Source organism: Setaria viridis, chromosome 8, assembly GCF_005286985.2.
Source record: "Setaria viridis chromosome 8, Setaria_viridis_v4.0, whole genome shotgun sequence".
In the NCBI taxonomy this organism is placed as follows: Eukaryota; Viridiplantae; Streptophyta; class Magnoliopsida; order Poales; family Poaceae; genus Setaria; species Setaria viridis.
The window spans coordinates 40463934-40476728 of NC_048270.2; the positions used below are offsets into that span (position 1 = coordinate 40463934).

Here is a 12795-nt window from a genome sequence, read left to right on the forward strand (position 1 = left end):
CTTATATATGTCTGTATGTATCTATATATATGGAGAGTATAATCCGTGATTATTCTATAGTAACGCGCAAGGAATGTGGTCTGGAAAGCAACCATGTACATAGTACATCTTCTTTTGAACACAGTAAATTATCCATGCCTTGAGTGATGTAAGCATGAAATTCCACAATGACTTCACCAAGCATGAAATTCCACGATGCGTTGGGTGACATCTTGTCTTTTGTGCTTGTATTATATTCCTAGTGTATACCAATTTTTCTCTCAACCGTATGGAGCGGGGTCCTGAGGTAGTACGTACAAGTAAATGAGTTCTTCATTTCTTAGACTCCCATCAACTTTATTAATTATTAATTATGTGTTAAGCATTCCATGAGTGAAGAGTACGTAACTAACCATGGTCATTATCATGCCCACTTTAGGCCCTGCTTTCAGATCTAAAATTTGGATCCGGACAGTACGCGTCCTCGAAAAACACCACCTTGGATGTACACTTAAAACTTCGTGGAAAGGAGTGTGCAATCTACTTGCCAGACAGGCCCATACCTCAGAAAATTTTGGTCAAATCAAAAAAACATTGAAGCTTAGAAATCTGATGCCCAACTATATATCTGCCAAAAGTAGCCAAGAAAGAGACAAAATGCGTCCAATTCCCAGCGTTGGACGCAAGTGACTTATTTAATGTAGTATTAAAGAATATCTGCCTTGATTGTTCCTTGTATACAACGTTAAAAAGCACGTCTTTGCAGTTTGGAACATATATAAGTGGGGTCATGTCGTACGTTTATCCATCAGCGTCTTTAGCTTGGACACAAGTGGCAAATTGAACAACTTGCGTGCTTTTTCACTATACGACAGCCCACCGGGACTGACTACATTGTAGTCAGCATAGGTCGTTGTAAGGAAGAATCATCGGATGCTGACTCCATCTATAAGTCGTTATAAGTGGCAAATTGAACAACTTGCATGTTTTTGTTGATGATTAGCGGGTCTTGCTTTTTGTCAGCGAGAACGAACGTATGTACAGTTTCTCATTTCAATTTTTGATGACTAATTTCATTGCTTATTATGCCTCAAAAGGGAGGTTAAGTAAACTCTAGATAATAATTATTCTTAAAACTAATTAAGGCTGAACCAACCTAAAAAAGTTCATTAACATGTGTCACTTGTAGAAAACATGGAATTAGTCCTAGTTGGTAAGCCTCAAATATCTCGAAAATTCATCCAGGATAAAAATTTTGAGACGAAATGGGGTTCTTTAATCCTGGATCATTCAATTAGAATTAAAAACACCCTTTAGTCCCGATTGGTAAAATCTACCTGGATTAAGGTGGATACGTGGATGCGCCATGCACGTACTCCTTTAGTACTTAATACTTTAAAAAAATATTTTCCATATTAATATTGTATGCAAGTCGTATATATATTTTATGGTAGTATTATATATATATGTACACATATATATGCATGCATGCATGTATCTATCTATTTATTATATCATCACATTGTCAAATCATAAACTAATTAGACTTAATAGATTTGTCTCGCGATTTAGTCTTCATGTGTGCATTTCATTTTATTATTAGCTCATGTTTAATCATTCTAATTAATATCTAAATATTTGATGTGAGAAGGATTAAACTTTAATGCGTCGAACAACAAGCGAGCGCCTGGATCTAGGAGGATTAATTATGTGTTAAGGATTCTTGTACTTAATTCTTGGCACAGCAGCGGTCATTCAGCAGAGGCGTCGTCGTTCCAGCGCGCCGGGCGCCGACAGCGGCGTGGGCAGCATGAAGTCGACCCTGGACGGCGTGGCACGCACGTCGGAGGACTCGTCGTAGCATACCTTTTGAGCTCCCCGTCCTCATTTTCCTTTCCTGTAGCCAACTTGTGCTCCAAAAGCATTGAGTGTGAATATGATTTAATTTTGACTTGACTATTTGAAGAAAACTTGTGCTTCAAAGGCATTGAATTGAATATGATTTAATTTTGACTGGACTAATCGAACAAAACACGCACAGAAGATGCATCCTTTGTGCTGCCGATTTGACATGCAAGATTTGACTAGACTACTATTGGAAGTTTGGAACACACTTTGGCAAGTACGGGACCCGGTAACTACCTGACAGGAGCCGGTCGCTATTGTCTAGAAAGGGAGCCGGTCGCTATCCAACAGTAAGCTGATGAGACAGCATCCTCCGATCTGATGGGAGCCGGTAGCTATCTGAAAGGGACTGACAGATTCCTCGTAGTGGGACGACCGGCGTAAGGCTGTCCACACCTGCACCCGCTAAATCATCCTCTCTAGTATAGCCGTAGCCGAAAAAACTCGCACCAGTACTAAATCATCCTCTAGTATAGCCGTAGCCGAAAAAACTCGCACCAGTACTAGGTGACGTCCGCTACCTAAGCGGACCGCCGCTGGTCCACTACTCCCAGCCGATGCCTAGGACACCCTCTAACCGCCTCCCGAGGTCGCCAGCCCCAACAACCCCTCCCCCCTCGTGCCTCCGCTTGAAACTCCGCTGCCGGACCGCCGCCACGCTGGAACCGTCGCCACCGCCGTCGGGGAGGAGGAGTGGGCCGGCAAGCAGGAGGCCCAAGAGAAGCCGGCGGGGAGGAGTGTGAGGGGGCACGTAGGGAGGAGGAAGAGGCGAGGCATCGGAAGGGGGAGGGGACCGGTTGGGGAGAGAGATGGGGAAGAGAGAGAGGGAGGGAGGGGAATAAAATATGTTGTTATTGGTATAGAGGATGAGGTATAGAGTAACATAGATGCGTGAGAAATTCATATAGAGGAGAGAATCTCGATGACTATGATAGAATATTACTTTTAGAGTATGGAAATAGAGTATGTCAAGTGCGGACAACCTTAGACTCTACCAAGTTGCGAATACTCATCAGCAGCACAAGTTAAATCTTGGGTATGGTCGACGTCTCGATGACGATGCCCGTACCACCCGTCGGTGATAAGCATCAAAGCATATGGGTTCACTGATACATACTTTCTTCGAATTTCATTCTTCGACCGAGGAATAGATACTAGGTCATGGATGAAGGGGGTGTTTGGTTCCCATGGACTAAACTTTAGTTCACTGTTTTATTTGGTGCACTTTTAGTCCTTAACACCCAAAGAGGTAAACTAAAGATTTTAGTACTCTTGTCCACAAAATTGGACAAAACTGGACTAAAATATTTTGGGGACGCCCCCGTCCCTCATTTATTGCTCTCCCTCCCATGCGGCTCCCTCCCGCCGCTGCCCTCCCACCCTCCGCTGTTGCCACCCGCTGCCATCCCACCCGGTCCCCGCCACCCTCCCACCTGCTCCCCATCGCACGCGCTGGATGCGGCGGCGGATACCGCTGCATGGAGGCAGTCCCCTGCTTGTCTGCTGCGGCGTGGAGGCGCAGATCTTCTCCCGCCACCGCCACATTATGTAGACGAGCGACGCCCCATCCTGCAGCCATACCCGCTTCCCCTCAGCCTCAGACACAGTTGATGGCCGCTGCCGCGGTTGCCCCACCGGGGTGCCCTCGTGCGACACCAGGAGCCTGTGGCGGACCTCCATAGCCATATGGCAGCGGTGTTGGGGGCTCTTCGACGCTTAAACCCGCAGCGCGGAAGAGCACGAGCAGTGGCCACCCGTGGTTTGGGTTGTGTTTTAGGGATTTTGATTTGGGGCGAGGGATCGATCTACGCCGGGCACTCGTCTCCTGCCACCGCACGTGGAGGAGGAGGAGCGGGAGAAGTGGCTTGCGCCTCGAGCGCCATGTGGGCGGATGAGGGAAGGGAAGGGGAGGGGAGGCTGGAAGGGTAAAATGATCTTTGTTCAACAACATTTATAGACTTCAGTCCACATTAGTCCATGGAACTTAACAGGCTAGTTTTTGGAGTAAAGGAACCAAACAGGCCTAATACTTGTGGTTCTGTTTTTTCTTTGAAAAAGAATATCTGTTGGCTTACCCAAGTCAACAGAAGCTGTACCTAGTATATATTGCAAATAAATATAGTGCATAACATTGAGTTTTCAAAGGAAAACAATTGTTTATAGACAAAGTATTATCTTCATTCCCCTATATACAAAAATTTCTAACAAATAGCAAACTCATGATGAAAAGACTAAGGAAAGACAATCTGTATGTTACGAAGACTTTTTACATGTAACTACGATATTCAGATAACTAAGTAAATCTCACTGTACTAGGTTTTTACTTTACATACTCTTGGTTATATCTCGTTGCACACTTCAATTACATTGGCATCAGAACCCAAACTCACGAGGAAAGAGAAGGTATAATCCATTGTCATAGTAATTGGTCAATAAAAGAAGTCTTCTTCACCTTTACTCAAAAAATTACCACATGAATTGGAGAAAAAAAAATACTCTCTCCATTTGAAGTTACAAAGTTTGTTTCACCTTGCACATAGACCTAGAAACTGTTAAATATGATTGGATTTCTATTAAAATGATATATTTAATGCATGCACGTAAGTACATGCATGCAAAGTTAAAAGTGAAGTAATCATTAGAGGTATATACGAATAAGACACCCTTCTTGACATAAAGAAGCAAATGAACAACCTGACTCGTTATTATCACCGAGCGATTGCGTGCACCAAAGTCTTGCTTTGCTTGCTGGAAGGGCATGATCAGATCACGAAGTACCTCTGTTTCTTTCTAGATGAACTGCTAATTGGCTGAAATTGTTGTTGCATATTTCTGAGTCAATGGACGACGAGAGGGTTGGTATGCTTAGCTCTTCAGAAACTGTCGCTGGGCACGGGGGGGCCATGGCCCGCCTTGACTAATTAGTAGCTCCGCCGGTGCCATTTTGCATTGGACAGTGAAAGAAGCCTTGTATGGAGAAAGTTTGTTTCACCCAATAACCCACTTTGGCCACTTAATTCGCCAAACAAATGTAGACCTATCTCTCCATAAACGCCGTGAATTGACGGGAACCACTGATATATGCGAAATCGGCAGGAAAGTAGCATATGTCGTGAGATTAGGTTCGTCATGCATGGTTAAGAAACTCAATTCGAATCGTCTGCCTCTCACAGTTTGAGACTGCTTGACTGCACTTCTACACTGAGTAAGAAGGAGAACAAAGGATGGTATTTAATATTGATGTTTGATTAAATTGCTTGTTACAATATGATTGCTTTAGCATAAGTGCTTACTTAGAATGGATAATGTACTAAAATTTGCTGCTAAAATTTTGAAAGTAAGGATCCACTTTATAGACTTTTGGCAAAAGCAACCCCTCAGCCAGAAAGCTTTGCATGTCTAGAAGTTGGTGGAGTAGTTACCACCTGACAGTTAAATCTTGCTGAGTATTAGTATACTAAGCGATGCTTGTGGCTTTACTTTTTCAGGTATGGTCGTTAGTGAGCTCGCTACTTGTGTGACTCGGTCGTCTCAACTCCCTCCGGGTTGGACTGTCGAGTGGGACCCGTCCTCGGTCGGCGAGGATCACGGTAACTGATGACATGGCAGGCTTCACCATGGCATCTCTTCGATGTATAATTTATCATTTGATTTTCCGCTGCTTAATTTCTGAACACTTTACTTTACGTACTTTTGAAACTCTGGTATTGTATTAAAGAGATTGGAATCTATGTAATATCTATTGGAATGTTGTGATCTCTGGGGAAAACCCTCACCTTCGTGTGAGCCATGCTTTATTCGATCCGAGTTAAGTGGTTAATTGGGCTAGACCTGACGGATGACTAAGTTGACTTGTTTAAAGTGCATAATCACGTGTTAGGTGACTTAAGAGCATTTTAGCTAGGTTAATTTGGGTGGTCCCGCCACAGCAGCCCTCCTCCTCCTCTCCGTCCGCCGGCCCCTCCTCTTCCTTCGCGCCACCAGCCACATCCTGCGCCGCCCCTCCTCCTCCCCCGCAGCCGGCCCCCATCGGCCCCATACCACCGCCTCCGCCGCCCTGCCTCCGGCCTCCGCCGCGGTGCTGCACCCAATAACCCAGTTTGGCCACTTAATTCTCCAAACAAATGTATTCCCCCAAACAATTGCAATAAGTCGCATCTACCATATATATGTGATATTTCTCGTTTTGTTTCTGCGCATACAAGTGTTGTTTTAAGTTCCAATTTTGTGGAGTGGTAGAGGATCATCATAACATATGTGAAAATGTACATTAAATTTTTTATGATTATTTTCATTTGCAAGATTCCAAAGCTAGAATTACAATCCAGGTCGGTCAACGGAACAAACAATTAACATTAAAGGAAGAGACCAACTGGTGCTGTAGTACAGCGCACAGTAGCTAGAGTACAACCTAGAATAGAATCTTGCAAATTCTGAAAGGGCCACACTTTAATTTATTTCATTTCAACAAAAAAATTCAAAGCCAAAGACTAATTATCTACATTACCAGGATGTATATAGAACTTTTTGATATCTATTTGTCAAAAAAAAACAAATAGCAGTATATGCACAAGCAGGAAGTAAAAAAAATTAGCATGAAATCAAACAAAAAAAGAACAAATCAAGTTTTACATTCAATCTGGTATATATGCAGTAAATTAAATGCACACAATTTGTGTGGTCTACCGTGATTTTACCAGAAGGATTTCATTCTATGCTACAGCTTGCACCCGGATGAACAACCACCAAGCGATGCTTTTCGTTAAGCTATATATATACAGCCTCAGGGCTCTCCAGGACTCCAAACTGTGTACTCTCTTTATTATCAGGCTTCCACTCTGATTATTACCATGGCTACTGCCGACATGGTTTTGGCACCAAGTCCCCCACCAAGTCCAGCTATCATGCCCTTTCATGAAGCGTTAGGGGCGCTCTTGGTGGTAGCTTTGGTCTTGCTGGCCGTGGTGGCCATATTCCTCTTGCATATACTGAGTCCGTTACGCCGGTGGTTGAGCCAAGGGCTCCCCCACCATATCGTGATGGGAATCTACACGCTCTCCTACCCGCTGGTGGGCTACACCATTGGGCGGATGCAGAGTTCCAATTGGTACCTCTATGACTACACCGTGTGGGCTGTGTTCCTGCTTCTGCTCCTCAGCAGCACGGACAGCCTCACGGCTTGCCGTCTCGATGACATCGACAGCTGGAAGAGCATCTACGTCAAACAACTCTTTAAGGGATTCTTGCTGGTGTTTATCATTCTAAAGATTGTCCTTGACATACACGGGAAGAAGATGAAAGCGGACAAACTGTGGTACCCACTCTCAGCCATCCTATTTGTTATTGTCATCAAGTCATATCTGATGATAGCTTCCATGAGGATGGTGAGCAAGTCCTACCTCGGCAAGAATGTGAAGGTGATAGCGGAATATATGCACTATATAGACAACAAGCTGGTGGCCTTCGATCCTGTGACCATGGAAGGCTACCGGTACATGGTCGCTGGTGAGAAACACTGTGTCAACCGGTCTGGACACACACCATGGTACAAGAAGCCGGATGACTTGAAGGTTACCACCGTGGAGCAGATCTGGCAGTGCAAGGGGAATCTGCTCATTGGTGATCAGGGCAAGGTGCTCAAGGACTTGTGCCTCTCTATGGCTCTCTCCAAGATGCTCAACCGAAGGTTTGCTGGCTTCAAGCTGTCTGAGGCAGAGCTTGAGAAAACCCATGACTTCGTATTCAAAGGCCTCCTCGCCGGGGACGAGCTGCGGGCCTTCAGGGTCATTGAGGAAGAACTTGTTTTTGTCCATGACATGTATTTCACAAGGTACTCTTACCTCTACCAAAAGGGTCGATACCGGGCTCTCTGTCTGCCTGTCATCATGATCGCCCTATGCTCGTGGCTCACAGTGACCAGTCTGCACGAAAGGCGCAAAAACCCCTTTCAAAAATCCTCCGTATTCGTACGTGGCGAACTGGGTTACCCCACCATAGTCACAACTGTTGTCCTGGCACTCCTGGAGGCATACCAGCTGTACCTGTACATGGCCTCAGGTTGGTTCAAGGTGGCTCTGATACGGAGCTACGTCACCACACCATTTTTGCAAACAAGCTGTTGTTCTGAGATGATCATACGTCTTCTCTTGATGTTGAAGCCGTTTCGCCCATGGAAGGGCAGACTTGGGCAGTACTGTTTCCTCGAGCATCTTGGCAGCAAAAGTAAGGTTATGAATTGTCTCCATTATGGTACACTGTGCTTTGTGGACAAGGCCATGAAGGGAAGCAAGAATTCAGTGAAGCTGTCCGAAGATGTGAAGAAAGCCATCATTGATTCCCTACTAGCAAGCAACGGACACCTGACAAATGGGGTAACATCGCTGCAAAGAAATAGCGTCCATGATGACCTCAAATGGCCATGCGATGTCACGGCTACTGACGGAGCGGTGGCTCACACCATTGTGGTCTGGCACATTGCTACAACCCTGTGCGAGCAGAAGCTGGATAAACAAACCAAAGAAGAAGACGCTGTCAAAACAGCCTCCACTTTATCCAAGTACTGCATGCATCTCCTTGCTTTTGCACCTAACCTCTTGCCCGACCACAGCTCCATATCGGAATCCATACTTGATCAGTCAATCAATGAAGCAAGCAAGTTACTCAAAGAGGGCAAGAACAAGAAGATCAAGGGCAAGGACAAGAAGATCAAGGGCAAGAACAAGAAGATCGAGGGCAGGTGTGAGATACTAATGGAAACTACTAATACCGATGGTTGTGTTGATGATGAAACAAGGCTTGTTGCGCAGGGCGTTCACCTTGCAAGGCAACTGATTGATAACATACAAGACTCCACAACAAGGTGGAAGGTGCTATCTGATTTCTGGGCGGAGATGATGCTGTATGTCTCGCCATCCGATGATGCTCGGGAGCACCTGGAAGTTCTTGCAAAAGGAGGGGAGTTCATCACGCACCTTTGGGCGCTGCTCACGCATGCCGGTGTGCTGAAGAGAGGCCCTACAGAGCCAATGGATGCTGTCTGATCTTTCCAACTTAACCAGTGCACACGTAGCAGTCCATATATCTACCTAGTGCTCGTAACATTCTATGTATATTGCCAACTGTCATGTTTGGACACACCAACTTGTGGCACACCATGTGTGAGTTAGTCTACCGAGTCTGTATCTCTTTTCATGTCGAGTTAGTTTGTCGAGTCTGTATCTCTTTTGATGTGGTGTCTTTTGTCAGATTTTGGGCAGAGTCGGATCTTTAGTATCTGCATGTTTTGTTAAGAAGAGCGCGCTTTCAGGTTGTCGGACATGCGGTTTCATAGTTTGTGATTTTTGTGATTAATATCAAAACACGATCATTAGGAGTGTCTAGAACATGCCTTGAAGGTATTCTAGGTTCTAAGGAAGCAACCACAACCAAAGATAAGAAAAGGAACGAAGAAATCTAGTCTGGCAGCTAGAACGTGCGTGGAGTAAGAGTTAAGTAAGTTACATACACACTGTTGTGACCCGAAACGTATGAGAGTAGATGCGCTAAAACTCAAACAGTTGAGCTTCGTTACAACAGATAAGACATGGAATCAATGAAGGTACCGTTACAACTGTTTTCTCATCATCATTACAGTTGGATGGAACTCTCTATTTATAGCCATAGCGGCAGGCATTTACATTCCACAAATGCCCCGCCTCAACCACTATATTCCCGTTATATGCTCTACACAATGGTCATTTGGACATCACGTTTTTTGTGCCACCTAACAGTTCCGTGATTGACGCTCACTTATCACCTCCGCGAATCTCGGTAGGGTTGTCCGCACCTTTTTCCGTGTTCTTCATCGTCGACGGCGACTAACTATGGCGCCAAGTTTGTCATGTTTAGTGAATCTAGATAAGGACCTGGATGTAGAAGCAATGATCGAAGATGAGCTAAAAAATCTGTCTGACAGTACAAGAAGAGGGAGCAGGATTACCAATCTGAAAGAACAGAGTTATAAAAGGTCATCAGACCCGCTGTTGGGGCTAAGGAAGATAGGGAATGGATCCCGCTTCTGGCCATTAACAAATGAGGTAAGCTCGGAAGATGAGCTTGAGGATGACAATTCTGTTGAAAATGGAGAGGATGACAGCTATGCTGAAATTGGAGATAAAAAACCCCATCTGACTTCAATGGGATGTAACTCAGAAACATTACCAAGTAGTAGGAGTATGGTGATGGGATACAAAATCAAAATCCCACATAGGGCTAAAGAGAAAGGCAGTGGTAAAACAAGAGTTATTAATAAGAAAATCAAAACATGGAAAGGTCCATTGCCAAAAAGAGATCAAACACCGAAATTGTCACTAGGGGACATGTGGGTGAAGGATCTTAGGACATATGTGCTGCCAAAAGAAAACATGCGTCTTAATTCATTCTTGGATGGTGAATCAAAAGTTCTGGTAGCCGATGAAGTTTCTGTTGAAGAAAGCACATTTGCAAAGGATACAAAGGAGTTTGAATTTCAAAATGAACAGTTGGTTAACTGTCACACCCGGTTTCTGGATAAAACCGAATGCATCGCATATGTGTGCCAGGATCCGTTCTCACACATATGTTGACGTCATCAGTGAATACATCAAAGACAGTGCCCAAAAACATACATAAACCAGTAAGAACTTTATTACACTCAGCGTGATAGACACGAAGGTCTTTAATCGTTCACCGATAACTTAACACGCACGCACACACAGCGCAGCTTCTCCACAGGCTTGACTGGTGGACCGCCTGCCTAGAACTCCTCGAAGTCATCGAAGAACTCCCCGTCATCACAAGCTTCTGAACAGCGTTTGGGCAAGGGTGAGTACACTTATGGTTGGTACTCAGCAGGTGGGGGAAACATGCAAGGCTCACAAGGAATGGCTCAAGGCTTTTAAGCGGTTAGCATTTTAATTGGTCAAATTTTTATTAGCAGCACCTAATTACTAGATGTAAGTTTATACCAACCCAATTAAGCATATAACATTAACATAACCCAAAGGTAAAGGTAACACAGATTAATCTCATCTTTAAGTTCAATTATCATGTGAGGGTCCAAGCCGCTCTTAACCGTGAGCACGGCTGATATATCAGTTTTCACTCTGCAGAGGTCGTACACTTTACCCACAACTCGTGGTCCCCCATGTCGCCCGGGTTTGCAAAGCCCTTAAACACTTCCTTTGGTGAGTGGCTGGGGGGTCCACTACGAAGCCTTTACAAAGACACGCAGATAACTGGTAGCCCGCTAGAGTTTCAGTAGCGATGCGGACCACAACCTGTTAATGAGACAGCACCTTAGCGAAGGCTACTGCTCCAGATCGTGCACCCAACACCTTCCCCCTCCTTGCCCTTTCGGTAAAGCCACCAGCTAACTACATGCCTAATTATTCGGCTAAGATCAGAGCCATGTGATGTTGTGGTTGTACTGTTTTCTTGGGTGGTTCTCCATGTTCCGATTAAAACAAGTGTTCTTGCAATTAAACCTGTATAGCAACATAAATAAAGCATGATTAACATGTTTCATGATTAACACATTACCAACCCAATTTAAGCGACTAGCAAGTCTACCCAACATGATTAAACAGGTTTTCAAGGAATAAGGATTAAAACTAGGTAAGTCCTTAATAGGCATTCCCGTCAAATTTATGCACATACAAGAAATAAGTAAAGTGCTTAATCATGATATTATTGGGACAAAAAGAACATGCAGGGGAAGAAGGCCACTTGCCTTCCTCGGCAAACTGGGAGAACTCTTCTTCGAACGGTGGCTGCTCTTGGACTTGCTCCTCCGCGAACGTCACGTCGTCTACACGATCACACAAGGCAAACAAACAAAGAATAATTAAAACAGTACAACAAACATATGCAAAGGCTTACAACAAACTCCTAAATCTAACGTTCATGCAGAGACGATCGCGTGAGCGCGAGAATCGCTGAAATCGGATTTAAAACGAAGAAGATATGAGATAAACAAGTTTCAGGGGCTAAAACAGAATTAACTATATACTTCAGGGGCTAGCATGGAATTTTAGAAATATATACTGAACAGAACATGCAAAAATAGAGAAAGATAGGGTTAGATCTACAAAATGACATGGCTCGGGTTAAAATAAAAGAATGCAGGAACTTCAGGGACTTCTCTGGAAAAATTACAGGACACAAGAATTAAGAAAAAGGAATAACAGAGAGGTCAAGGACTAGATCGCAAAAACTCCATCTTCTTCCTCCAACAGACAACCAAGCACACAGGGGCATGGCCGACGGGGAGGGGGGTCAAGCCGGCGTGGGAGGGAGGCCTCGCCGGCGGCGAGCTCGCCGGCGCGCGGGCGGCGGCGCTTCGGTGGGGGAGAGGAGGGAGAGAGGGAAGGGAAGGGGAGGGCCTCACCGGAGAAGAACAGAAGCTTCACCGGTGACAGTACGGGCGACGGCGTGGCTTGGGCGGCGGTGTGGCGGTGCGAGAGAGTGGTGGGTGAGTAGCAAAACGGAAAGGGAAACTCCGGGCGAGGTCGATGGCGACCTTTATAGGCCCCGGGGAGGAGCGGAGGGGGCTCCCGGGAGAGATCGAAGGTCGGCCGGCCATTAATGGCCTTCAAGCTTGTGCGGCCGTTTCCGGGGAGAGGAAAGGATGGGGCGACGATTTGAGGCTGGGAGTGGGGAAGAAAGGAGAGGGAGGTGGCAGCCCAAAGAGGAAAGAGAAGCTGGGCCGGCGCAAGAAAAAGAGGGGGAAAAGGAAAATGGGCCGGCTGGTGGAAAGGGCCCATTCGGTTGGGAGGGGGAGAGGGAAGGTGGCGGCCCAAGAGAAAAGAGAAGGGGAGATGGGCCTGCGCAGGGGAAAAGAGAGGGGGAAGGAGATGGGCCGGCGGATAGGCCCATCCGGCTTGAAGAAGGAAG

General features: G+C 45.5%; 1 protein-coding gene across 1 annotated transcript; it reads left to right on the top strand.

Annotated features, from left to right (window-relative positions):
• Positions 1 to 6923: 6923 nt before the first annotated feature.
• LOC117834677 (uncharacterized) lies at positions 6924 to 8924 on the top strand. The gene has a single exon (XM_034714207.1). It carries the CDS (start codon positions 6924 to 6926, stop codon positions 8922 to 8924), a length of 2001 nt encoding a protein of 666 aa, XP_034570098.1.
• Positions 8925 to 12795: the final 3871 nt, after the last annotated feature.

Coding starts and splice junctions, on each gene's coding strand:
- LOC117834677 (XM_034714207.1), top strand. CDS start 6,924: ATGGGAATCTACACGCTCTCCTACCCGCTGGTGGGCTACACCATTGGG.